At 43.4% G+C, this 26,529-nt stretch overlaps 4 protein-coding genes, 1 long non-coding RNA gene and 2 other non-coding genes across 8 annotated transcripts; 6 read left to right on the top strand and 1 right to left on the bottom strand.

Moving 5' to 3' along the window:
• The first annotated feature begins 558 nt into the window (after positions 1–558).
• On the top strand, positions 559–15,927 carry LOC147048978 (paxillin-like). 2 transcript variants are annotated; one of them, XM_085924177.1, is made up of 14 exons: positions 559–838; positions 7,474–7,661; positions 7,761–7,816; positions 7,918–8,054; positions 8,137–8,332; positions 8,413–8,560; positions 8,794–10,002; positions 10,605–10,874; positions 11,069–11,392; positions 12,085–12,243; positions 12,560–12,733; positions 13,503–13,584; positions 13,685–13,833; positions 13,914–15,927. In XM_085924177.1, the coding sequence occupies exons 1-14, from the start codon at positions 826–828 to the stop codon at positions 14,178–14,180; spliced, it is 3,372 nt and encodes a 1,123-aa protein (XP_085780303.1). In that variant the 5' UTR covers positions 559–825; the 3' UTR covers positions 14,181–15,927. The 2 variants fall into 2 exon arrangements, with proteins under 2 accessions (XP_085780303.1, XP_085780302.1); XM_085924176.1 differs by lacking the exons at positions 8,794–10,002; positions 10,605–10,874; positions 11,069–11,392 and having other exon boundaries at positions 570–838; positions 13,914–15,926.
• A 22-nt stretch (positions 15,928–15,949) lies between these two features.
• LOC147048977 (uncharacterized) lies at positions 15,950–17,748 on the bottom strand. Its single transcript, XM_085924178.1, has one exon. It carries the CDS (start codon positions 17,615–17,617, stop codon positions 16,346–16,348), a length of 1,272 nt encoding a protein of 423 aa, XP_085780304.1. The 5' UTR covers positions 17,618–17,748; the 3' UTR covers positions 15,950–16,345.
• Positions 17,749–18,041: 293 nt separating this feature from the next.
• On the top strand, positions 18,042–20,295 carry rplp0 (ribosomal protein, large, P0). Its single transcript, XM_085924731.1, has 8 exons — positions 18,042–18,090; positions 18,621–18,730; positions 18,830–19,005; positions 19,220–19,307; positions 19,415–19,561; positions 19,634–19,819; positions 19,885–20,025; positions 20,103–20,295. Exons 2-8 carry the CDS (start codon positions 18,677–18,679, stop codon positions 20,256–20,258), a joined length of 948 nt encoding a protein of 315 aa, XP_085780857.1. The 5' UTR covers positions 18,042–18,090; positions 18,621–18,676; the 3' UTR covers positions 20,259–20,295.
• A 1,899-nt stretch (positions 20,296–22,194) lies between these two features.
• Positions 22,195–23,834, top strand: LOC147048973 (uncharacterized). The gene is made up of 4 exons (XR_015067660.1): positions 22,195–22,682; positions 22,899–22,987; positions 23,203–23,431; positions 23,689–23,834. It is a non-coding gene; the product is annotated as an uncharacterized LOC147048973 (long non-coding RNA).
• LOC147048975 (small nucleolar RNA SNORA63) lies at positions 22,217–22,345 on the top strand. Its single transcript, XR_015067672.1, has one exon. It is a non-coding gene; the product is annotated as a small nucleolar RNA SNORA63 (small nucleolar RNA).
• On the top strand, positions 22,711–22,841 carry LOC147048974 (small nucleolar RNA SNORA63). The gene has a single exon (XR_015067671.1). It is a non-coding gene; the product is annotated as a small nucleolar RNA SNORA63 (small nucleolar RNA).
• A 341-nt stretch (positions 23,835–24,175) lies between the features above and the next one.
• Positions 24,176–26,348, top strand: LOC147048972 (golgin subfamily A member 7-like). Its single transcript, XM_085924203.1, has 6 exons — positions 24,176–24,256; positions 24,589–24,711; positions 24,781–24,933; positions 25,019–25,120; positions 25,267–25,321; positions 25,507–26,348. The coding sequence occupies exons 1-5, from the start codon at positions 24,248–24,250 to the stop codon at positions 25,312–25,314; spliced, it is 435 nt and encodes a 144-aa protein (XP_085780329.1). The 5' UTR covers positions 24,176–24,247; the 3' UTR covers positions 25,315–25,321; positions 25,507–26,348.
• The last annotated feature ends 181 nt before the right edge of the window (positions 26,349–26,529 follow it).

The raw sequence follows: 26,529 nt of genomic DNA, 5'->3' as shown, positions 1-26,529 counted from the left end.
TGTTGTTATTTTAGTGCAGTGATGTGAGGAGGGTAGTTATACTAAGGGCGCGGGTGCAAAGCTCACAGCGGGATGCCACCCAGGCACCCACTCAACCTTGTCACTCTTGCCTACCACACTAAAAACTGCATTTTAAAAGATTTTTTTTTTTTTCCCGCCCTCGGTTGTTCTTTTTCTGTCTTCTGGCTTAGTATCAGAGCCATAACACGGATGGGGTGGGCTCACCTCTGCAATGCAAGGAAGATCATACTAAATTTGGAAAAAAATAATCCACCAAATGCTTCGTTGTGTACAAATAATCTGTTGAATGTGTTCAGACTGAGTCAAGTTTATTTCTATAGCCCTAAATCACAAACAAGTCTCAAAGGGCGTCACATATACATAAAATTGACCATTTTATTTATTTCTATAAATTCACTTTTTCGCACAAGAACTTTTTACGACATTCATAGGAAATCACAATGTCTAATTGGGAGGAAATTTAGGGAATTAAAAAAAGTTGCTAAAAATGTGCTCGATTTGCGAAGCACGTCCTCAAAGTGCCACTAGATGGCGTAGTCTCCTATATTTTCAGCTAATGGGCGGCAGCGGGGTTGACAGGGGGGCTGGCTCCAGCTCTCCTGTTCGAGAGCTTCTCCTCCCGGGGGCAATCTGGCCATGAGTGCTGTTTGGGAGTGTGTTCGAAGGAGGACTTGAAAACTTCGCTAGGTTCGTCCAGCACATTTGAGCGAGCGGACGCTACATCGGAGGAGAGACCAGCCCAAAATTGTGCTCGACGGAGGGAGACCGTTGCTGGGTTCTCAACAGCGTTGATTTCCGGCCAACATGGATGATTTAGGTAAATCTCCTGCTACGTTGCAATACCATGCGTTTGTGTGGGCGCTTTTGCATCTTCGTGTACTTGCAGACGCGGTTTCGCAGGCTTGTTTGTTTGAGGCAAAACGTGAATATGTCGAAGTTTGTGGAGATGCAGTACGAGTTAACCACGCTTAGAAAGGCCCCGTGTGGTCATTTAATTAAATGTTGCCTTCAGGTACATTACGAAAAGTCCCCAAAATGTGCAACCTTAGAGTGGCCACTTCAAGGTCCTCTAACTTTTTAATGCTTACAGCGATTCATTATGACATTTGATTAAAATATATTGTTGAAGCACAAATGGGATGGCATTTAAGGGCTACAAAAACAAACCAGGCATTTTAAAGTCAATAATTAACCAGACTGTCACAGCAGTGGTGCGTTTCCGTTTCAGCCCAGCTGGAGTTCAATCCTGGACTTAAAATACGGCCCTGCACATTTCCTTTTTAGTCAGCTACTTGCACCACATGTTAAGTCATTTCTATTTAGGATCAACCACTAACTTGTGTGATCTTTCTCAAGTGTAAATATTGAAGTCAAATGTTCCCTTGTGTAAAATCAAATCTGTGCTGTAATTAAAAATGAAAGCTCATTAAGCTCATCACAGCATGTTGGGACCTCTTTTTTTTTTTTTTGGGTGGCAATGTAATGTTCAAGTCTGAGCTGTTATGTTTTGAATTCATTTGGGTTTTTGCATTCAGGTATCAAACTATATCGCTCTAATAATTTGGACCCCCCCCCTGCTCAAGAGCTTGCCCAACACTTTGACTATCCTGATAAGGCCACGCCTGTAGTTGCTAACGTGGTAACTTAACATTGTACAAAGAATATTAGTCATTCTATATCCAGTCAATGTTTATGGATAGCGCCTCGGTTTACACAGCTCTCCTTGACGTGGCTGCTTAAAAAAAAGAAGTGTCACGCAATGCAGAAAACTGTCATTGTCGCACGTTGTAGATAACATTGTGGTTTTCGACTGTGGTCTCCAAATGTTCACGTGGGAAGCTATGTATCAAGCTTTGTGTTTTGTCTGCTGTCTGTTTCGAATTATTCAAACAGCTCTCTGGGAGGTAAAATTGTTTATTCCACCAGCAGGATGAGAAACGCCTTCATGTATTTTTAGCGGAGAAGAAGAGTCCTTCTTCTCAAGTGAGGAGCCAGCAGCAACCTGAAACCTTCCAGGCCTCCAGACACCTCTCTTTGCTCTCTGATCCCACCAGGCAGCTTTGCTTTTCTGTTCATCTGCGAGTTGAGCAGGAGCACACGCTCCATTGTGGAATGCGGAGCCGTGGGAGCCAAGCAAAGTGTCAGGCCAACATGAAAGCAATGTGCCACAGCCAGAAATGAGAATTTGTGCTCCTTCTTGCGTTACTCACTCGCTTCTATCAAAGCTAGCTGAATTTGCAGCTAGCAGATTGTACGTTTTGGTGGTCTGCGTTTTCTTAAGATTGGAAGTGAAAGCGTCATGATTTGAATTGCTTTGTTGTTGACACAGATGTGTTGAATCTTGGCGCGATGCTGCAACATTTCTCAAGGCAAACTTGCGTTGACCTCGCTTCCTCACATTTGTTTTTTTTGTTGGGGGTTTTTTTGTTTGGTTTTTTCTCCCCTCCCCAAGTTGTACTCAGACACGGCTGTCAAACGACCTCCTTTCTTTTTAGTTTGACGATCGCTACGTCTCATCTGTGTTACTTCTCGTGGTGATTTGCCACAGTGTCATTTTGGTGGCAGCGTTTTGAAGTTAGGCAACTCCCCGGAGCCTCGTCAACTCAGACGCCGCCGCCGCCGCAGCGTTGGAAATGTCACTCACAGAGGGGGTTGTGGGCGACGTACTTCTTAAATGAGAACTGATGTAGCCTAGATACTCTTGAGTCTAAATTTAGGTTGAAATTTTGTTTACACCGAGAGAAAAGCTGGAGAAGTGACATATGGTTACTTGAGATTTCTTTGACTTATTTTTCGTCTTATTGACTCTGACGTCTTTTAATGCATTCATACATTTTCAATTTTGTCTGGGGATTTTTTTTCCCCCTTCACTTTTTACAATGCAAGTCCACGCCCACTAGTTTTTAAAAGATTCTACTTTTTAATATTTACTTTTTACTGTCCCATCACAATTTTAAGGCTTAATCCTATGTTTTAAATGCACTAAAAACAATTAGACAGTTCTATAATTTTTGAATGAATGTAACTTATGAGTTTTTGTAGGAATCCTTCCTGCAGGGTTTTGTCCATCTGGTTAAGTTGAAAGTAAACTCGCTGAAGGGCTTTGAAGCATATGTCGGTCCACACGCGCATATGCTCTTCAGATCACAGTTAGCTGGTGTGGACAGGCGCTTTGACAAGCAATCTCAGTGAGCAGTGACGACGACGCAGCCAGCCACGTCGTCTCACGCGAGTCCTCGCCACCACCTGGTTTGATGTAGAGGCAAAAAACAGTCAAAAAATAAATAAACTTAATCATAATGACATCTTTGAGCGACATTACATTCCGAATCCTGATCTCTTAAAATCTCTAGAGCTGCTTCCTCATATTAGATGTCAATTAATTAAAAATAAATCAATCAAGTTCTCCCACTGAAACACTTGATGCATCTGGCAGGAAATTGTTTGCAGACAAGATGATAACTCCTCATCGGTCAAAATCACTTTTTCCAATTTGTCATCACCCGTCTTGATTTCAGAGAGGATTTATGCCCACGCTGGTGTGCGGGGTGAGATAAGACGCTGCTCTTATATCAGAAAATGTTGGCAGTAGTTTGGCACACCTTTGATGAATGCAGAGCATTAAAGGCCTTTGAGTCAGAGGGAAAGATAAGGCTTACCTCTGCCAAATGGGGAAGGCAAGAGGTATTGTTTTCACGACTGTCAGTTATTGAATCGCATTTTATTCAAGGCTTGTTGATTGTCCATACAGGCAAATGTGTCTTACAGTATTGACTGAGATTTTTGAATGCTGGCAAAGGAAGCTTTGTGATCTCCTGGGTTGCAATCTAAATTGTTTTTGTCCTGTTCTTAGAATCTGGCAGTTGAAGATAAGTCAGCGCTATATAGTTTAATAACGCATGATGGAACGGACCATAGGCTCGTTTTCCATTGGAGTGATTTGCTTCTGCTTTGCAGTAACTGTCCTCTGACTTCATTTCCCCATGTCTGTCCTTGTCCTCCTGAAGGGGACAGAGAGCAGCTTGTTTCTCAGCCTCTGACCTACTTTAGTGGAGGAAATACACAAGGAGACCCAACTGATTGGATGTCGGAGCATAAAAAAAAAAACCATCAGGCCATCTTTCCACTCCCTTGTTCAATGCATCCGGAGAAGTGTTGTTGCAGGAATGCTAAACCAATTGATTAAAAAAAAAAAATAAAAAAATAAAATAAACTATTTCTTTATTACCACGTCCAAGTATGAAAAAACCATTTCGAACAGAAGCCATTTTTTTGTGGTCCAAATACACCATATAGAATAAACAGTGATTAAATATTAGGCGCATTTCTTTGTCTAGTTTTTCATGTAACTCCTGTATTTACTGAAATACAAGATGGGAATTAATTCACGTGTTTTTAAAATGCCATTTTTATTAAAATCCTAACCTCAATAATTTAGTGCGGCGATGCCATTTATTGGCAGGAGCCAATTATTGATTTAAACCTCCCGTTTACTTATCATCGAAAGAAGCGACCTCAGACCCCCTTGCCCCGCACGAGTTATCGGGCGGCTTGCCAGAGAGACGATATGAAGGATATTAGAGTGTCAGAAGGAGAGTTATTGCATCGAGGGAGCGTCCATCAGTCTTCAAGACACATTATCATTTGACTTTTGTATTTTATGGCAAATCAACAAACGTCACTGCCATGCCTCCGCCCACGTGGAATTACATCAAATGCTAACATGTTACAAAGTAACCTGTGATTCTGTGGCTTCCTGTCCACTGTGACCATCTATGATCTACTTAAAAGGACATCTTGTGTCTCCTGTAGGTTAAGGTCACATTGGGGAGGCTATTTTTAGCTCCTCTGTGTTTTATGTGTAAGCAGCGAGTCTCTTGAGCACTTTGTTGTTGTCTTTTTGGTGCACCTGTGAGGGGGGGAAAAGAAGCGCCACCATCCTCAGAGAGGCCCTGGGGGGGGAGCGTCAAGTGCACGGCTCTCAGATTGTTGTGGTCCGAGCCCTGGTTGCGTGTTATCACGCGGTGCACCGACGGGCCTTCTCACTCACATGGCAACATGAAAGGCTGTCATATCGCATTAAGCACTCGCTGGCTTTTTGCTCAACACGCTTCTCGCGCCGCCTCTTGAAGCTATCTTGTCGAGTTGTTCGCCACTCGTGCGTTCTCGTGTGGACAACGAGCCGCGGCACGTCAGGAATTTCTCTCAGTGGTGTCAGAAATACAGAGAAGTGAAGGATAGTCGTCGGACGAAAGCGAGCAGCAGATTTGACATTCGAGCGGTTTTTCCTTTAAATGTCGTGACATTTCAAAACTTGAGACTAAGTTATTGTTTTTTTTGGGGGGTTTGCCTTGAGCAAGAAAGGCAGTGCTACTTAAATGTCTCAATGCAATCTTGACTTCAGATCAGATCAGTCGAGGGCATTGATTTATACGCACTGCCTCTCTTCATGTCCTGGACCTTATATTTGCAATTATCCTTCATATTCTGTCTTATGGGCCGCCACAGCATCGTTCACAATGTACTCCTTATATGGTTCTCTTTCCATACCCTCCTTTGCTGCAGACCACCCCCCCCCCCCCCCTCCCTCTTTCTTTTTAAATCGTGTTGCTTTCATCCGCTCTCCTGCCGCCCAGATCTGGTCAGCCCCCCCCCCCCCCCCCTTTTTTTTTTTTTATCTTCCCTTCACTTCCTCTTTCGCTTTCCTGTAATGAACCCCAGCACGAAGCAACGTCCGTGTAATTAAAATGCATACCATTCATCTCAGGAAGGGAGTCTCCTCAGTCTGCATCAACCCAGCTTGAGCTTTGAGAGATGTGCATGGAGACACTTCCCAGTTTAGTTTCTCTCATTGCCAGATTTGATTGTGTCGAGCACATTGCGACCCGCTGTGTCACTTCCTCTGTCTTGTTGAATGGAAGTGCTCAAATTGTAAAATTGATTTACTGTATACAGTTGGTACAAAAAAAAAAAAAACGTCCTTTTTTTTTTTTTTTTTTATCAGGCTGTCTATTCTACATTAAAAATTTGATGATGTTTCTATAGCAAAGTATGTCTCGTATATCTTAAAAGTCTTGTTGGTTTGTCTTTAGTTTTATGATAAAATCCAACTTTGATTTCAGATTAGAAATCTCCCTTTACTGGAGGTTACATTTTGGGCACAGGAGACATGTGTTTGTGGTATGTCCTCTTGGCAGAAGAAGCCGCCACACCTCCGTGTTTGTGTAGTTTCTGGATGGGCCAGAGCACGCCAAACACGTACCCAGCGTTCGCCGAACACACACGTACTTCAAAATATTCTCATCTCGATGACCAACCTGCTCCATTAGCTTTGTTTCCAACATTATTTGCACCACTTGGTAAATAAGCTGCATTAATATGACATCTGCCACCTACATTGTTCATTTAGGACAATTCAAATTGTGTGTAGCCTGAGGGTTGATGTTTTAGTACTAAGTTATTTCTGAGCTGAAAATTGTTTTCAATGATGGGTAAAGCCTGTTCAGACGCAGCGCTAATTTGATGAGCATCCCCTGTGTAAACCATCTGGACCAACATCTGTTGAGATTCAGCTTTATTCTGACAGCAGCAAGAGTTGGGCCAAATCACACGAGGATTTTCGAATAAATAAGTGACTGCGGTGTCTTTTTGGCATTTACTGTTTGGTCCTTTTTAATGATATTTTCAAGTTATTTGTTGATATCAATTCACATGGCACAGGAAAACCACACATGCGTACGTAGCTTACATGTCTAAAACCAGTATGACCAACATGTTGACTTCCCCTTGTATGAGGCAGTACACATTTACCTATATTGCTCCTGATGTGAGAGAGAACTTTATTTTATCCACACTCTTGCTCTTATATATTTTTTGGCTTCGGCATTGTATGCACTTTTGTATATTCCACAAGAAAACACTTTGCACTGTGACTATCTATCGTGGAATCGCTGCTGTGCGACCCGGGCTACTGGCACGTGAGCCATGCTATGCATGCAAATGCTAATGCAGTCCAAGTAGATCTGCCACGGTTCAGCAGGACTTTTACTGATGATACCGTGCTATTCTAAGCCTTGGTTTCCAGGTCGTCAGATGTTCCTAATATTACAGTTTTGATCTTACCGCTGTATTTAAAGACCAAATTTGATGCGAAGTAGCCAGCGAGGATCCCATCGAAGGTCACACAGCAATTGTTTAACTACAACGGAGTCATACCAGGAAGAGGGAGTGATACAGTGTTGCAAGACTTCTGTCGGTCATCTTTTCGCATGCTTGTCGTGCTCACTTGAGGCAACTAGCTAAGTTGGTACTGGCACGTTGCTGCTGTGAGATGATTGAAACCAAGATGCCCTCAGCCATTAAACTGATCACCCCCAGACTCCAAGCAGATGAGGGTCAACGAATAACTCAAGTGGTTCAAAGTGTCATCATCTTTCTTGTGTGTTTCCTTAGATGCTTTGTTGGCAGACCTTGAGTCCACCACATCCCACATTTCCAAACGTCCGCTCTTCCTGTCTGATGAGACGGGATACGCGCTCCCTGTCGGAGGTCAGCAAGACATCTGCTTTTCACCGCAAGGCCCACCCATTCCCTCGGAGAAAACGCTCAACGGAGAACAGGAAACAGATGGAAATGCTCTCGTACGTCTCATCATATATATCGAGATCAACTCAATTGAGTCAATGTCATTTCGTTGAAATGGACAGCAGACTAACTCACTTGTGACTTCCTCACTTTAGTCGAGAGATAAGAGCAGCCCACCTCAACCCACCGGCGAAGAGGACCACGTGTACAGGTAAGATCATTTGTTGAGCTTTTGTTTTGATCATATTATACAGGGTTTTGCTTTCTGGGAACTAATACGCTGCATTTTGGATGTTTCTACTTTTTGTGCAGTTTTCCAAACAAGCAGAAAAGCAATGACTCTTCACCTGCCATGAACCAATCCTTTGGCAGCAACCTGTCAGAGCTGGACCGCCTGCTGCTGGAACTCAACTCTGTCCAGCAGAGTACACCCGCCTTCCCTATTGAAGGTCCATTACTTTTTTTTTCCCCCCACGGAACATCCTGTACTGACTTATTTGCTGAAAGCATTCATCCTTTTTTTGTCACTAGAGGAGGCAGCTCCACCTCTGCCTGCCAGCATTGCGGTCCAAAGTATTCAGGAGAACGGAGAGTCCGTACCGACGCAGGTCTCGCCACCCGTGTTGGAAAAGCCCAAACGTAGCGCGGCTGTTCGAGGAATAGAAGACGCACGACCAAGTGTGGAGAGCCTTCTGGATGAGCTGGAGAGCTCTGTGCCCTCACCCACGTGAGAGAAATAAATCAAGAATAACATGGAACCAATGTCCTGACAAGTCAGCAATTGAATTTGGACCCTTTTTCTTTTAGTCCCGCTACCTTGTTGGTATCGGACGTGCAGATTGATGGACAAGAGGAAGCACAATCACAGCAGCAGGCAAGAATGTCCGCGTCCTCTGCCACACGGGAGTTAGATGAGCTGATGGCCTCCTTGTCGGACTTCAAAGTCCAAAGCAATGTGAGCATTTTTTTTTTTGAAAACATTAACGGAGATTGTAATTTAAAGTCTGAGAACTCTGGATACATTTTCTAAATCGAATGGCTCTGAGTTAAAATGGAACGTTTTAACAACCAATTCTGCGAGACCCGACCGTCCATTCTCATCTCAATGTATTTTTCCTGCTCTTTCTCTTTTTTTCCCTCCATCACTGTGTATGTCTCTGTTTCTACGTATGTACGTGTTACCGCTAGTCTGGCTCTCAAGTGTCAATGAACCAGGAAGTGGTTGACCCCTCATATCCTGCCAGCTCACCAATCATAACCCTCGACACTCAGCCCTCGATTCCTCATGTTGACTCTTCTGTGGATGTGGATCCCCTATCTAGTTCCACCACACCCTCCTGTACTCCTCTTCCACTGGAACTCCACATAGACGAAGAGGGCTGTTCAACTCCGACCTTTACCGCTAGCTCCACTGTCACGGTTATATCGTCTAAAAAACAAGGCGGTGGCATTGTCGCCTCTGAAATTACTCGTTTGGAGAGCTTAAGTGTTGCGAGGAGCCCAAAGCAACCCATCGGAAGTGAAGTCGGAAGCTCATCAGTCACTGAAGTCTCCGCTAGTAAAGTCTCAAGTTTACCGGGTTCCAATTCTAGTAGTTTGAGTTCAGATCCTGCTCCTCGGAATCCCAAACCAAGTACACTTAATTTGGCCAGTCCAACTCAGAGTCTTCGCCCCACCCCAAAAGATGATAGTCCGGCACCTGCACGCCTTAGCCAAGATAGTATAGCCCAACAGGATCAATGTGCAGTCACACCAACAACTCCAGAATCATTGCCAATGTCTTCTAGCCGAGTATCCGGTCCAAAACTCTCAGGTCCGATTTCAAGTAGTATTCCCAAGAGTCCGGTGTTAATTCCAAAGCTCGCATGTCCTTCTAGCGCACAAACTGATTCACAGCCAGTAACACGTCCAAAGATTATAAGTCCGGTAACAATTCGAAAAAGTCAAGGCACCACTCCAAAGAGTCCCGCTTTGGTCATCAAAAAGACCTACACGGTTGCAGACACGAGTATTAGTCCCAGACATTCACCGGTTTCGCCTTCTGCTATACTATCGACTAGCCCGCCGTCTTCCCCTCCAACCAAAAATGAAATCCTCAACTTAACATGGCCCTGCCGGGAGCCCGTGTTGGATAATGCCTTGGATCAACTTTTAGCACCTGACTTCACTCAAGCGGATGAAAACCAAGGACTCTGGTCTCAGGAGTACAGACCGTGGGACGAAGACTATGGCACATACCCGGATATGTGCCGAGAGGGGACCCTGACACCCATGACCGAAGCCAGTTGGCTCGATGAGTGTTTCACCCCCTCCACCTGCCCGGGGACACCGGATGCAACGCTGGATCTGCCGACGCAGCAGCCATCTGCCATCGAGCGCTTATCAGCTTCTGGCCAAGTAGGAGATGCATCAAATCAACTCCAAAAATAAGTTGGCATGAAACAGATGTGGCGACTGTAGAAAATATCCCACAGAGAGAGAAGTTGCAAGCTGTAGAGTGTGTTTGAGGTCATCGACGTGGTGTGATGCATGGAGTGTCGCTGCTTTGGAATTGCAAAAGGCTCTTAAGGGAGAGGTTTCATTGCAAAAGGTTGACGGAATTACTAATAGGATGACTGCATGCTCCTACTCGCCTGAGTCAACAATTCTGTCGGCTGTAAGGACCTCGCCTGTGATGGTTACGCAACCAGCAATGATGCAAACGTCAAGATTGAAACGACTGTTTTGTTCAAGCAGTATTTTTTTCCCCCCCTTGAACCCAGGCCCGGCTTTGGCTTGCGCAAGTGCTTTATGATGGATCGGCGGTGTCTTGAGTCTCTGGCATGCCACACCTGACTTATGGCTTTGTTTTGCTGTGACAGAAGAGAATGACTTTTTTTTTTTTTTGTCTGCAAGAAATTCAATTTAGTACGTGTGTGGTGCAAACGCATTTTGGATTTCCGAGTGCTTGAGACCCAACATGGAATTGGGCGCAACCTCCACTATCGTCTACTCTCCAGCTCAAGTCGGTTATACGCCGCACAAAAGAGACCTCCAACGTGCATCCCATGTACAAGGACGGAGTAGCGCGGCGTAAAATGGGACCGGTTATCGTGAATAAGAGTCAGTCGCAAGATCGCCTCATTGAGGAGCTCCAGGGGAAACTGGGAATCGGCCGCGTGGAACGTCGGCGTAAACGGCAGCCGGACGACTGGCTGACGGAAGGCGTCATCGTGATGTCAAACCCGCAGCGAATACGTGAGGAAAGGGCCCTGCCGCCTGTGGATAAGGTAGACGTAGCCGCGTGAAAACACCCACTTCAAATCTAAAATTGCTAAATCGTCTGGGAAGGGACAAAAGTGGAAAATATTAATATAGAACGTGTACACGTTTCTTTCGTGACCGCTTGTGATTTTTGTCTATCACTTCTCTATTGTTGTGCTTTACTTGACTCCTTCTTTGCCGCATCCCCCCCCCCCTCCAGATCATCATCCCTCCTGAGTCTCCTGTCCCCCAGAGAAAAGTCCTCTCCCTTCTGAAGTCCCCGTCAACCCCCAAAAAGATTCCTCTTGTAAAACAGACACCGCCGCCACTACCGCTCCCCCCGCCCCCTCCGCCCCCCCGGGACCCCAGCCCACCACCTCCCAAGGAGCCAATTCCTCCCCCATGGGAGCCTACGCCACCCCCTGTGGAGCTCCCTCCTTCACCAAGCCCCCCACCCAAGCCCATTACACCACCTCCGCCCCCCAAGGCCTTTGTATCGGTGTCCTGTCAGACTGACTATGACGCCGTCTTCCCACCTATGCAGGCACGGTTCTTTTTCTCTTTTCACTTCCTTCCTTTTTTTTTTTTTTTTTCCTTCATCCTAAAATCATTCAATTCGCTGACCCTTTAAAATCCATGGCTAAATGTGATAGATCATTGCAACTGCAGTTCATACCGTTTGTATTTATGGCAGCCACAGGGTTGTATGATCCTTAGGTCTGTTTTTGGCAGCAAGCTGGAAAACGGATAACCTGAAACCCAGTCAGTCCAGGTTAGGAGTGGCGCTGATACCCAGGCTACAGAAACAGACTCCTTTTTTTTTTTCTAATTCGGATGTATGACAGCACCTCGGGTTGCGCGTTGTGACCAAGAGTTTTAAGAGCTTAGAGGCAAGTTGAGTGTCGGCCCTCCTGGCCTTGTGCAGGAATGGTTGGCTTGCGGTGCAACTGAAACCTCATCTGCCGTATGACAGCACATTTACCATGACACTCAAAGCCTTCCCCACACGACATTCATTAACTGGTGCCATAGCTCAAAAAGAACTATACCAGTGTGTCATCACCAGAAAAATGGGCACTTTAAAAAAAAAAAAAAAAAATGGTTCTTTGACCTTCAGCGTTCACTCGAATTTTTTTTAATTTTTTTATTTGTCTTGATATTTAATGGAACCAAGAAACCCAGAAGAAAAAAATACCTTTTTAACCCCTCATACTAAATTTGGACAATCTCTGTCAGATCCAGTCTCAGGGAAAGACGTCTCCAACCGGACCAGCCAAGCCTGCCAATAAACTGGACAACATGCTGGGCAGCCTGCAATCGGATCTGAACAGACTGGGAGTCCAGACTGTGGCTAAAGGAGTCTGTGGTGCCTGCAAGAAACCTATCGTTGGACAGGTGAGTCGATTATAAGACAAAAGTTAACAAATGTGCAGAATTTGCAAGCGGTCAGTACCGACCGACCCGTTTGATGTAAATGTAAACGAGGTGAAAATAGGATTTTGTTAGTAGGTCCTCCAGTACATCCTAATCCTAAAATGCTTGAGGATGCAGATGAGAATTATTTCATGCAGTTGTTGACACTCCATTGCACACGAAGAATCCTGAAAAGAAACGCTGTTGCTTTTGTAAATTGCCGTTTTCGCCGAATCGGGCTGAATTCCCTTGCAGCTCCTTTTTGATGTAATCCCTTGTGCGGGGGTTAATCCCTCAGGTGGTGACTGCCATGGGAAGAACGTGGCACCCTGAGCACTTTGTGTGCACCCACTGCCAGGATGAGATAGGCTCCAAGAACTTCTTTGAGCGCGAGGGACAACCTTACTGCGAGAAGGACTACCACAGTCTCTTCTCACCGCGATGCCACTACTGCAATGGGCCCATACTGGATGTTAGTAGAACGCATACACGTACACTCCCATACCACAACTTACTTAGGTATGTACTCCATTGATGGGAGGATGTTGTTTAGTTATTTATTCATAGGCTAATGGAACATGGCCATCATTGGATGAGTGACAGACACACTCATATCTTTATTTCCATCATTAACTCGCGCACACACGTGTGCACACGCTGGAGGGGGAAGTGGACGAGTGGACTTGAACCAGGGAATGTCCAACATGAGTCACTCCCAAGATTTTCCAATCCACCGCCTCAGAGCTTGTTTGACACATCCACGGTTGACTTTTTTCGCAAAAGCAACTGGCATGAATACATTGAGATAATTATACGTAACTGTATTGCCCAAGTTAATAATACCCAGTGCCAAAGATGAATCATTATGCTTTGATTCATATTTTTACTGTCTGCCTAGCAGTAGTAGAGCAATGGTACTGACACACACAATTATCACATACTAGTACACACCTTATTATCTTTATAAAGGCACATTTTTTTACAGCTTCTATTGGAATGTGTTGTAGTGTGTACACACTAATGTAATTTGTGTAATCGTTCTTGAGTTGGATTTCCATTGATTTCTACATTATTTTTTTCGTGCCAAGTCTGTCTTGTGTTCTTGCTCCCTCTAGTGGTGAGGTTATAAACTACACATTTATATTGTGTGTGTGTGAGTAATGTGTTTTATGAAACATATGATTAATTTCAAATGATCCTGGCTGGCCAAAATGACCATGATTATTGTTGTCGTCTCACAGAAAGTGGTGACTGCTTTGGACAAGACTTGGCATCCCGAGCACTTTTTCTGTGCCCAATGTGGAGCCTTCTTTGGACCAGAAGGTACTGGAGCACTCTGTGAATACCTCGCATGGGTAGATTCAGGTTGGACTTATCAATAAAACATGCAAGGGTGTCAGCACGAATCAATGCTTCCGTGCAGGGTTTCACGAGAAGGATGGAAAGGCCTTCTGCAGGAAGGACTACTTTGACATGTTTGCTCCGAAATGTGGAGGCTGCGCCCGGGCCATTTTGGACAACTATATCTCGGCACTCAACTCCCTCTGGCATCCCGAATGCTTCGTCTGCAGGGTGAGAGCGTCGACTCACCGCGTCTAACTCGACGTATTTACGAGGCATCTCGTTCGATTGCGCTGCGTGTGTTTCCGCAGGAGTGCTTCACGCCGTTCATAAACGGCAGCTTCTTCGACCACGAGGGTCAGCCGTACTGCGAGGCGCACTACCACGAACGGCGCGGCTCGCTGTGCTCGGGCTGCCTCAAGGCCATCACGGGCCGCTGCATCACAGCAATGGGCAAGAAATTTCACCCGGAACATTTTGCGTGCGCCTTCTGCCTCAAGCAGCTCAACAAGGGCACCTTCAAGGAGCAGAATGACAAACCCTACTGCCACGGTTGCTTTATTAAACTTTTCAGCTAGACTGCGCACATTTCCTTTGCCGGTCTAAAAGGCACACGGTTTTTCCCGTACCACGTGAGCGGGTCTGCGACGGGGTCTGTCACGTTAGTTTGCGACTTTTGACACCTACGGGATTGATTTTCTTGCCTGTCCCCAAACTCTCAGGCTTTCGCTTAAGGTGTTTTATCAGCCAGCCCAAAGAGATTTTTTTTTTAAGTATTAATCCTGTCAAGCAACAAAAGAAAACAAATGATCTCTTATGTGAATTTCTGTACAGTAGATTTGAAGCCGTCTGTGTTAAAATAGTCGGTTTGACTGAATGGAGCGCAGAAAGCAGTTTCGGCATTGGTGTGGCCAATTAGTGTGAACAATATTCACAAACCTCCAAGCAGTCGTTGTCTTTGTGCTCTCCAAGCAGATCTCTTGATGAGACTCTCACAATTGTCACGTCGTGAATTTTACAATGTAGTGTGGCTTTTATTTTTCTACTCTCCACTCACTGTACGTATATCAAAGAAAAAGATCAGATCTTAACTGGCTCCAGGTGCTTAGGTACCTTTTTAACCTATCCAATCTTTCTATTCTGCCGTTCAAGTAGAAATAGGCACGCTTAGTGATGTTTGACTTTTGGTGCATTTTATAAAAAAATTAAAGTTGAGGGAAAAAAAAATGCAGATATTTTAGATCTGTATTCATGCACAATTTATGGAATTACAACTCATGGACAAATAATGCATTGGTTCATTTGTTCCTATTTTTACAATTGTGAATTTCTCACTGTATTGAATACAAAAAAAAAAAGTTTATGCTCGCGCATGCTACTGTCATTTACATCGTTTTATAAGCACTAATGGCCAGCTGGCTTCACAAATCTGAATCGACAGTAAATTTATATCCTCTCGACCATTTGACAAAACTGTGTTTTGTTGATGTTTTGATGAAAATCTATATTTGTAAGTCACATTGCTGTGGCGAGAGCTGGCTCTACTGGCATGCAGGCTGGCTGGCGGTAGTCCAGCCTGTTTTCTGCCATGCGCACACTTTTACCAGCCTTTGTGGTAAACCACAAAACTCAATCTATGATATGTTGCTTCAATTGCCAAATGGTAGCAGTTGTTTGTGAGCCTCGTGAATTCAGACATGCCTTTGTTTGACTCAAGACCCCTCCCTTGCCACTTGCTTGTTTTTTTCCCCCCCTCATTGAGTATGCAAGGTGTTTCTTGTGTTTTCTTATTGTTAGATGGAGGATGGAACGTGCCAAATATGTCAATGCAATATGGTCGAATACACTGTGTAGTCTTTCCTGTGAGTTGAGCCGCCTTTCTGGTGTGAATTCAAGGAGACTTTTTGTCTGCTGTGCTTCATCAACTTTCTAAACGTGCACAAGCGCACTGTAGTAGGAGATCAGCAAAGGAGAAAAATATGGGAAAGCCCCTCTGAGCATTTGAGCTGACAATGACTGTACACATCCTGCTGATTTAAAAGTTCACAGCTTTTGGAATTGTGTGTTTTCTCTAAGCCTGTTTGCATACAAATATTAACAGGTTTTGATTTTTATTTTTCTCAAAGTTACCTCTTAGTTTCTGCCTGTTTTTTTAAGTCAGATAAAACAATATATCAAAGAGATTTTGTGATCTTTTGGAATTTTATTTTCTAAGGTGCTTTTGGCTTGCTTGGGTGCTATATAAGTTTATGATTACAAATTGACTGTTCCAACCAATGCAAATAAAATCTGCTCTTTATTTCTGGCAAATCTTTGACTTTTGTCATGAATATTCTTATGAGTCTCAATATCATTCTGATAAATACAGTAGATTTGACACAAATGTCAGGCATACAAACAGTAGGGCAAAGGATTGTCTTCAATTGCATATTTAGAAATACTAGGCTCCATGTCTACCTAGAGCTCGAGCTCCACCTAGTGGACAAATGGTGCTAGAACACCATTCTTAGTGATCCCAACATTGAACATTTACTGTTTCTAGAGAAATAAATTTTTGGTGCGTACAGTAATCGTAACTGTCCAGTTTTGATTATTGCTGATTATAGCTGACTGCCTAATTGATTGGGCTCTGATACAAATAAATAATGACAGATCTCGTGGATTTATGGTCATTTATTTCAAAAATATATTTCAATCACGCAGGTCATTTGTGTCTGTCTGTGTTTTGAGAGCTAGAACATGACTAATAGCTGCAGTGACAGTCCAAAATGTTTCTCTGATGTGACATTGTGACTTGGACTCTGGAGTTGGTGAGCCTTTGAAGTTTTGAAGCCATCATAGAAAACTGAGGCCAGTAATCCAGCACCTCCACACACCTCAGTTCCGCCATCTTCTGAAAGCCTAAAAAGTCCTTTTCCGACACATGCTGACCTCGGATTTTGAGGCTTTGGAGTTTTGGAAAGAGCTGAGGGATTTGAGCAGTGAGCTTTCCCAATGGTCTTGGCCAGGAGTCTATGTGGAGATGGCGGAGATTGGGTACCTGTGACGCAAGAACTGTGAACTCTGTAGAAGTTAGTTTTGGAACACGTAGCGTGAGCCGGCTCAGCGAAGTTGGGATGGAGCGGACGTATGTGTAAACGCGTGGACCCATTTTAATGACTAATGTTGAGAGTCGAGGGAGGCCGCTCAGACACGCACTCAGGTTCTCACTGACGTCATGATTGGGTAGAGTATCATAAAAAACAGCGCTCCTATAGACGAGAACCAGTGTCTGCAAGTTAGGGAGTACTTTGGTTATCCAAAGTAGAGAGGGATGACAGTGAATGAGTTCCAAACTGGACAGCTCATGTGTGAGTGAGGGCATTGAAAAAGATGTGGGGATCGAAGATCTTTCCACACCACAACCACAAGTCAATGACAGATGCTTCAGGTGAGGAAGACAACTAAGTATTGAGGATATCGTTATCGTACAGTCTTCCCTGATCCCAATGTCATGACACACCAGAGATGTCAGATTTACAAAGTCCTTGACTGCACAAATCAAATATTGTATGGAATTCGAGGGGAACTGAACTCGACAGATGCTGAGATGTGTCAGTTTCTCCGCTTCACATACCAAGGAGGAGTACAGCAAAAGGGATTTGGAACTGCACCTCACACCCAGATGCGTCAGTCGGGTAAAGTTCTTTAATTTGCCCAAGACCTCTTGAGTACTTTGCTCCATGAGCAACAAAGTCACAGAAGGGAGGCCAAGAGCTAACTGCTTCCAGTCCTTCTCTTTGATGCTCCTCATCACCACGTTAGTGATTTTCCTTCGGCGCAGCGTCTCCCAAAATTGACGGCTGTAAGATCCTTTCGGGAAAGTCAGAACTATTGTCCAGTCTTTCCACAGCAATCCACAGTCGACAAGTTCCTTTAAGTACGTGCAAGTCACCCGAACGCTGTGTTTGTCTGCCACGCTGAGATAGCCCAGTACATGGACAAACACTTCTCCTGGAAGTTGGTGTAGCGTCATATTCAGGTTGGTGAATTATAAACTCACGAGCTGTATAGAATTTTAATGTCTTGGGAAACACGCGCTTGTCACGCCATCCTTCCACGCTGGGACTCGATGCTTCTTCTTGAGTAGTTTATTTGGCAAACCCCAATGTTTGTTGAATTATCGCCACCTATTGGACATAGAGCAGTGTAGTAGCAGCATTTTTTTTTAATTATTATTATTATCGTTATACTAAATCTAAAAAGCACGTCCTCATCTAAAAAGCACGTCCTACTATTTGAATGTTCGCTTTAAAACATTTTTTTTATTATTTTGGATTTTGGTGCAGCCTCAAAACTTGGTTTCTACGTTCCTTACAAATGATTGACACATGCATTGCCCAATAGTGGAAATAGTACGCCCAAATGTCTGACGCAATTGGTCAGACACTTTTATATATAATCCGCTCGTTTGTTTCCGCTTCCTCTTTCTTTCACGCGACCCTCAGAGTAAGTCGCCCGCCACGTATTACCGAGCCTCCCTATAAGAAAAAGAACTTTGTGTACCCAAACACCGACTTTATCGTCTCTCTTTGTCTCATGCGTATTTGCATGTTTTTCAACTGCGTGTCGCGTTATACGGGCCTTGGTCGTTAGACACCGCTAGCACGCTAACCGTCGGCTAACCTTATTAGCAAGCGCTAGCAGTCTAGCACGTGCTGTGTCCTTTTTACTTCGGTATTATACTCCATCGAAGTATTTACGTTCGAAAATCGCTAATACAGAATATAGACCGTGACATTTCTTCTTTGGAAATGTAAATATCTTTCCCAATAGAGTATTTATAAGCTATTGTATGTTGCACAAGTTTTAATGTAAAGTAAACTTTGATAGTAACAAGTTAATGACGTACATTTTTCAGTCATGCTGTAAATATCTCTTACAAATAGTAATACAAGTCTTGCTGTTATACGATGACTCAGTTTTGAGTACATGAAACTTGAAATGCAAGCTTTCAAACTAGCACCCTTTTGTTGCAGGTTACTACCTTGTCTTTAAAACAGCTGTTAAGCGAATCCTTGGTAGCACTGCAAAGATGCCCAGGGAAGACAGGGCCACGTGGAAGTCCAACTATTTTCTGAAAATCATCGTAGGTATCCACTAGCAAGCTCTTTTTAAGCTGTTCATTATGCCCTTTCTGTGTTTTGGACTGTGTTTAACCCCCCCCCCCCCCAAAATATTGTTTTAGCAACTCCTGGATGACTATCCAAAATGCTTCATCGTCGGAGCAGACAATGTGGGCTCCAAGCAGATGCAGACCATCCGCTGTTCTCTTCGTGGCAAAGCTGTGGTGCTGATGGGTAAAAATACCATGATGCGCAAGGCTATTCGTGGCCACCTGGAGAACAACTCTGCTTTGGAAAAGTGAGTTGTCCCACTTTTTGAATATCAGTTGCAGGACAGTTTCGGTACAGCTTGTATGGTGCTGTATTGTCGTTCCCCCTGCAAAAAGTAAACTGTTTCCAAGCTATCCCTGTTTGTCCAAACCCCCTGACAGCCAGGGACGCAAGGTCTCAGACACGTGTTTTGATTTCTTCAATGTGAAAATACTGATCTAACAGCAGTCTGCACGTAACAGGCTCGTGCCCCACATTAAAGGAAATGTGGGTTTTGTCTTCACCAAGGAAGATCTGGCAGAGGTCAGGGACATGTTGGTGGCCAACAAGGTAAGGCAGACACTTGCGCAGACATGCTCGAGTAAAGTTGTGGTTGGCCTTTGTATTATTTTAGTTAGGGTAAAATTAACTTAAGTAACCTTTCTGGGATGATTCAGGTACCAGCTGCTGCCCGCGCTGGAGCCATTGCCCCCTGTGATGTGACAGTGCCTGCCCAGAATACCGGTCTTGGTCCTGAGAAGACATCCTTCTTTCAGGCTCTGGGCATTACCACCAAGATTTCCAGGGGAACCATTGAAATTTTGGTAAGCTTCATTGAAATAAATTGAATATATCAAAAGTCATCAGTTTTACCTAACAAATTTGGTTTCCTATAGAGTGACGTCAGTCTGATCAAGATTGGCGACAAGGTGGGTGCCAGCGAGGCCACGCTGCTCAACATGCTGAACATCTCCCCCTTCTCCTTTGGACTTATCATCCAACAAGTCTATGACAACGGCAGTGTCTACAGTCCTGATGTGCTTGACATCACTGAGGCCTCTCTGCACGCCAGGTTCCTGGAGGTAAGAGAAAATGGTTGCGCCAGCTTAGTGTGGTCAATGTAAAATGTCTCTCATTGTCTCTGTAGGGTGTGAGGAACATTGCCAGTGTGTCTCTTGAGATTGGCTATCCTACGCTCGCCTCTGTGCCCCATACTGTCATCAATGGCTACAAGAGAGTGCTTGCCATTGCTGTGGAGACAAACTACTCCTTCCCCTTGGCAGACAAGGTTTGTAATTAGAAAGTGGAGCTGGCGAAGGAGTGAGATGATTCAGGTTTTTGTAAGTTCTCACATTTGTCACACAGGTCAAAGCCTTCCTTGCTGATCCATCTGCCTTTGCCGCGGTGGCAGCACCAGTTGCAGCTAAGACTGCAGCAGCTCCAGCTGCTGCCGCCAAAGAAGAAGTCAAGGAGGAATCTGAGGAATCAGATGATGACATGGGCTTCGGGCTTTTTGACTAAGACCATGATTTCAATAAAATGTCAAACATTGAGACTTTGCATGACTCCTGTCACTTATGTGAATCCCCCCCCAAAGGAGCTCACTATAAGAGCTCAGTTTTTTAATGACCATTTTGTGTACATGACCCACACTTCTAACAGTTGGTATAGTGTCATATTTTGGTTAGTGAACTATAAAATCATGGGCTGTAAACAATCTTAATTTCTTGAGAAACCCGTAAAATACTACTCATCCTGCTGGCACGTCATTCTTCCATCCAGAGGTTCGATCCTCGTAATTTATTTAGTGTTTGGCAAACCACGATGTTTGTTGCATTATTGACACGTATCGGACGGTAGTGTAGAGCAGTGTAGTAGCAATTTATTTTTTATTATACTGCATCTAAAAAGCACATCCTACTATTTGAATCTTTGATAAAGAAAACTACAGTAATCCCTCCTACTTCGCGGCTTCAACTATCGCGGCTTCGCTATATCGCGGGTTTTCAAAAATGCGGAAATGAATTATTTTATCGCAGAAATTTCATCATTTCACGAGGTTTCGCGGCCACTTGAGTTTCTTCATTTTCCTTTAATAATGATAGCTTACGTTTAAAAGTGAAATGAATAAATTAAAGAGTCAGTACAGTATACTTTATCGTCACATGTGACTTCAGGGCGTTCTCGCTGTTGTATATTTTGGACTAACTCATGTTCCGTAGTGGGAAAACCCCGGATGTGGGAGGGGGAGCTTCGGGGACGTTCAGTGTCGCGATGTACGGCCAGTGAACTGACTGTGATGAAAGGAATAAAGCAGTACCCATCACGTCGTTGTCCGAACCATGCTTGCTACATCAGAACCTGGAAAATAGTAAAGATATAACACTCTCCACCGGCGGTGGCCTTCATCTGGACATAGCAATACACTGTTAGTCTCGTCGCTAAGGCATGAATGCGGAGCGCACAGTCCATTGATATGAAAGTCCCCTAGCAGCGAGCTGGTTGATGTCAGCGATAAAAATAGAATATCTTCCAAGAATAGCTAAAAAAAATCTAGTTTCTATTTCGCGGAAATTCCCATTTCGCGGTTGGGTCTGGAACGTAACCCCCGCGAAGTAGGAGGGATCACTGTATATATATTATTTTGAATTTTGGTGCAGCCTCAAAACTTTCTACCTTCCTTACAAATGATTGACACTTTCATTGCCCAATAGTGGCAAGGGTACGCCCATAAGTCCGACGCAATTGGTCAAACACTTTTCTATAAAAACCCGCCTGAGCGTCTCCGCTCTCTCTTTCTTTCACACAACCGTCAGGGTGAGTCGCCTGCTACGTTATGCTAAGCCTCCCTAAAACAAAAAAAACTTTGTGTACCCAAACACGCAGAGTTTATCGTGTCCCTTTGTCTCAAGCGTATTTGCATGTTTTTGAAGTGATTGTTGCGTTCTACGGTCCTTTGTAGTTATACCTATTAGACACCACTAGCACGCTAACCGTCGGATAACCTTAGCAATCGCTAGCAGGCTAGCACGTGTCTTTGATTTTTCATCCGTCCGTTTTACTTCGGTATAATACTCAATCTAAGAATATATGTTTGAAAATTGCTAATACAAAATAGGGACCGTGACATTTCGACTTGGTAAATTAAAATGTCTTTCTCAATTACTGATGATCATCGTAGATATCCACTAGCTAGCGTTACTATTCTTCATGCTGTTAGTTATGCCGTTCCTGTATTTTGGAATCGGTTTAATTAAAAATAAATCGTGTTATAGCAACTCCTGGATGACTATCCAAAATGCTTCATCGTCGGAGCAGACAACGTGGTCTCCAAGCAGATGCAGACCATGCGCTGTTATCGTCATGGCAAAGCTCTGGTGCTGATGGGTTAGAACACCATGCTGCGGAAGGCTATTTGTGGCCACCTGGGGAACAACTCACCTTTGGAGAAGTGAGTTGTCTCACTTTTTGAATATCAGTTGCAGGACAGTTACGGTACAGCTTGTGTGGTGCTGTATTGTCGTTCCCCCTGCAAAAAGTAAACTGTTTCCAAGCTATCCCTGTTTGTCCAAACCTCCTGACAGCCAGGGACGCAAGGTCTCAGACACGTGTTTTGATTTCTTCAATGTGAAAATACTGATCTAACAGCAGTCTGCATTTAACAGGCTCCTGGCCCACATTAAAGGAAATGTGGGTTTTGTATTCACCAAGAAAGACCTGGCTCTTGGACAGTGTTCTCCAACAACAACAAAATAATCATGTTATAGCAACTCTTGGATGACTATCCAAAAAGCTTCATCGTTGGAGCAGACAATGTGGGCTCCAAGCAGATGCAGACCATGCACTGTTCTCTTCGTGGCAAAGCTCTGGTGCTGATGGGTTAGAAAAACCATGCTGCGCAAGGCTATTTGTGGCCACCTGGAGAACATCTCACCTTTTGGAGAAGTGAGTTGGCCCACTTTTTGAATATCAGTTGCAGGACAGTTACGGTACAGCTTGTGTGTAGTGCTGTATTGTCGTTCCCCCTGCAAAAAGTAAACTGTTTCCAAGCTATCCCTGTCTGTCCAAACCTCCTGACAGCCAGGGACGCAAGGTCTCAGACACGTGTTTTGATTTCTTCAATGTGAAAATACTGATCTAACAGCAGTCTGCATTTAACAGGCTCCTGCCCCACATTAAAGGAAATGTGGGTTTTGTCTTCACCAAGAAAGACCTGGCTCTTCGACTGAGAACAACTCACCTTCGGAGAAGTGAGTTGGCCCACTTTTTGAATATCAGTTGCAGGACAGTTACGGTACAGCTTGTGTGGTGTTGTATTGTCGTTCCCCCTGCAAAAAGTAAACTGTTTCCAAGCTATCCCTGTTTGTCTAAACCTCCTGACAGCCAGGGACGCAAGGTCTCAGACACTTGTTTTTGATTTCTTCAATGTGAAAATACTTAACTAACAGCAATCTGCATTTAACAGGCTCCTGGCCCACATTAAAGGAAATGTGGGTTTTGTCTTCACCAAGAAAAAAACATGTTATAGCAACTGCTGGATGACTATCCAAAAAGCTTCGTTTGAGCAAACAATGTGGGCTCCAATGCAGACCATGTGCTGTTCTCTTCGTGGCAAAGCCGTGGTGCTGATGGATAAAAGACCATGATGCACAAGGTATTCGTGGCCACCTGGAGAACAACTCCGCTTTGGAGAAGTGAGTTAGACACCACTTTTTGAATATCAGTTGCAGGACAGTTACGGTACAGCTTGTGTGGTGCTGTATTGTCGTTCCCCCTGCAAAAAGTAAACTGTTTCCACACTATGCCTGTTTGTCAAAACTTCCTGACAGCCAGTAACGCAAGGTCATAGACAGACACGTGTTTTTGATTTCTTCAATGTGAAAATACTTACCTAACAGCAGTCAGTATGCTGTGCTGTTATTTTTTGTAAATTCTCACATTTGTCACACAGGTCAGAGCTGGCCCATCTGCCTTTGCTGCGGTGGCAGCGCCCGCTGAGACTGCCGAAGAAGTCAAGGAGGAGTCTGAGGAATCAGATGACATGGGCTTCGGGCTGTTTGACTAAGACCACTATTTCAATAAAATTTCAAACATTGAGCCTTTGTGTAATTCCTGTCACTTACGTGACCCTTCCAAAGGAGCTCATTATTAGGAGCTCAATTTGTGAATGAACGTTTTGTAAAATGTAATTGTCATGGGGAAATTCAACTATCACTACAGTCTTTATTTACATGTAACAAACTAAATTCTCAGGAAGATATAAGACTAGAAAGTCAAAAGCAAATAATCATGATTTTCTACAATTTTTAGAAGTTTTAGTAAAAATTGTGATCTCATCAAACAAATAAAAACAAAAAATATTGTCTGACCGCAATCAGGTCTGTGTTGCTAGAATGATTGGTGGACGCTTCTGCCCAACACCCTACTCTTATTTTGAAAACGAATACCGGAAGTGACGTTTACGCCACACCGCTGTGACTGCGCAGCTGCAATACGGAAAAACCTTCACTATGGCTGAGGTACGACGTTTTAATATTTCTCTTGCTGGAAAAAAAAACCCAGTGGTCGTAGATATATCGTAGCAAGAGAACGCGTTTTCATATATTGCTTATAAATACAACGGTATTTACCTGAAGTGTGTTTAATAATAAGCAAATTGCTTTGCTAAATATAAGCTAAGATTTATTAGCAAGTGTGAGGTGTACCTTACCTGCGATTTCTATGTGCTGCAATTAATGTAAACCAAGTTTTCAATAGGCTACTACAAAACATTGACGACTTTTATGAGGAGGTACATTTCTATTATACTGCTTGTGTGGAAAATTAAATAAATTGTGACTTGTTTGTGAAGACTCACAGTTTACAGGAGCTCCAGCAACCTGTTGTCAGCACCAAGGTGTTTATTCAGAGGGACTACAGCTCAGGAACTCTTTGCAGATTTGTGATTAAATTCCCTGCCGAACTCGAAACCAGGGTACGTTATTGGGCTGTTTGGATGCAATCCATATTGAATCAACCCTCACTTGCTTTTGTTGCTCTCTAGCTGGACAGGCAACATTTTGAGGAGACTATTCAGACTTTAAACAACCTGTATGCCGAAGCAGAGAAGCTCAGCGGGAAATCCTACTTAGAAGGCTGCTTGGCTTGCCTCACTGCCTACACCATATTTCTCTGTATGGAGACCCAGTATGAAAAGGTAAGCTTGATTCTTTATTTGTGAGTAATATCACAATAATTTATCATGCAGTAATGGTATACTGATTTTGAACATTTGTGCGCAGGTGTTAAAGAAAGTCGCCCGATACATTAAGGAGCAAAATGAGAAGGTCTACTTGCCCAGGAACCTCCTGCTGACTGACCCCATTGAGCGAGGCCTCAGAGTTGTATCCTGTGCTCGTGTGAAATAATTGTTGCCAAATAGCAGGAGTTTTGTACTCTTCATTAAACCCGACTTTTTGCTTTGTGCAAAAACAGCCTGCACTGTCATGAAAAATATTGAAAATATCAACTTTAACTAACCATCTTTCAGGTTGAAATCACAGTCTTTGAAGACAGAGGTTTTGTCCCTACAAATTAAGCTCAGGGTATGTTTTTTTTTTTTTTAGTATATACCTATTTTTGGTTTAATTACAGTATTTCCAGAAACTCCAAATAGTACCACTTTTGCAGATGCATTTGATAGTACAGTAATGTTCCCTCTCAATGCAATGCAATTAGAAATACATTTCTTTGTGTTCTGCTCATACACAATCATGTTTCTTGTTTGCAGACTGGTGACCAACTGATCATCCAAACAAGCGCTCAGATATCTGCTTCTTCTGATTCATTGTATATAATAATTTCTTGCTCTGTTTTTTTATATCCTGTATATTCCACTGACCATATTCCTCTACTTTGTACACGTGGTGATTGTTCTTTACACAAGGTCATGTATCAAGCTGATCCAAGACCGGGCCTTTAAAATAGTGCCAATGTGGACCATTATTATTCCTCCAATAGTTAGAGCAGTGTTTTGTGTGTACCACTATCTTGTTGGTCAGAGTTGCTGTGAAATTAAGTAGTTTGTAAATCGGGAGCTGTGGCAATGTGTTAATTTTTAAAGTGGAGGTTTTTATGTATCTAATTTGATATTTTTACAGTTTTATAAGCAGGTTGTTCAAGGTGCCACTCTTAAACTGTCTGAGTTATTGTAAATGTGAGTATGATCACCACAGAGCCGCCACTCATTCCACACATGCTTGTTGATGTGGGTGGTGTACTTTTCTTATCAACCATTTATTTAACTTTGTGTTTCCCAACTTTAGCAGCAGTATCCTACAGAATTTGGTTTCTCCACAGAACCTACTTAAAAAACACATCATATATGTATTGCCATAAGACATCCTACTAATAAAATAATAACGACACAATATATAACTACATAGATACAATGGTTACGTCTGCTTGATTATCAATGAGATTTGCTATTGATGATGCAGCATTCACACAAAGGTTTGCTTGTGAAACCTTGATCTAACTAAATGACCTTTGGACTTAACACTTTTTACTTTCGTTATTAGTCAAATAAGCATTTATTGAATATTTCTGTAATAAACAGTACATATACACGTGGTTTACGTTTTGATTGTATTTATTTCAGCAAGACCACCACGAGCACAAACCATACTTGGACGTTTTGTTTGGTTTTCCACTTTTTCTTTCTTTTTATAAGCACTTATATGTGTGTTAAAAAAAAAAAAAAAGAACTCCATGCGCACTCATTTTTTTTTAATGTTTGCTATTTTTTGCAGCC

This window comes from Syngnathus leptorhynchus, chromosome 11 (genome assembly GCF_054491065.1).
Source record: "Syngnathus leptorhynchus isolate UIUO chromosome 11, UIUO_Slep, whole genome shotgun sequence".
Classification (NCBI taxonomy): domain Eukaryota; kingdom Metazoa; phylum Chordata; class Actinopteri; order Syngnathiformes; family Syngnathidae; genus Syngnathus; species Syngnathus leptorhynchus.
This window is presented reverse-complemented; position numbering and strand designations above follow the sequence as displayed.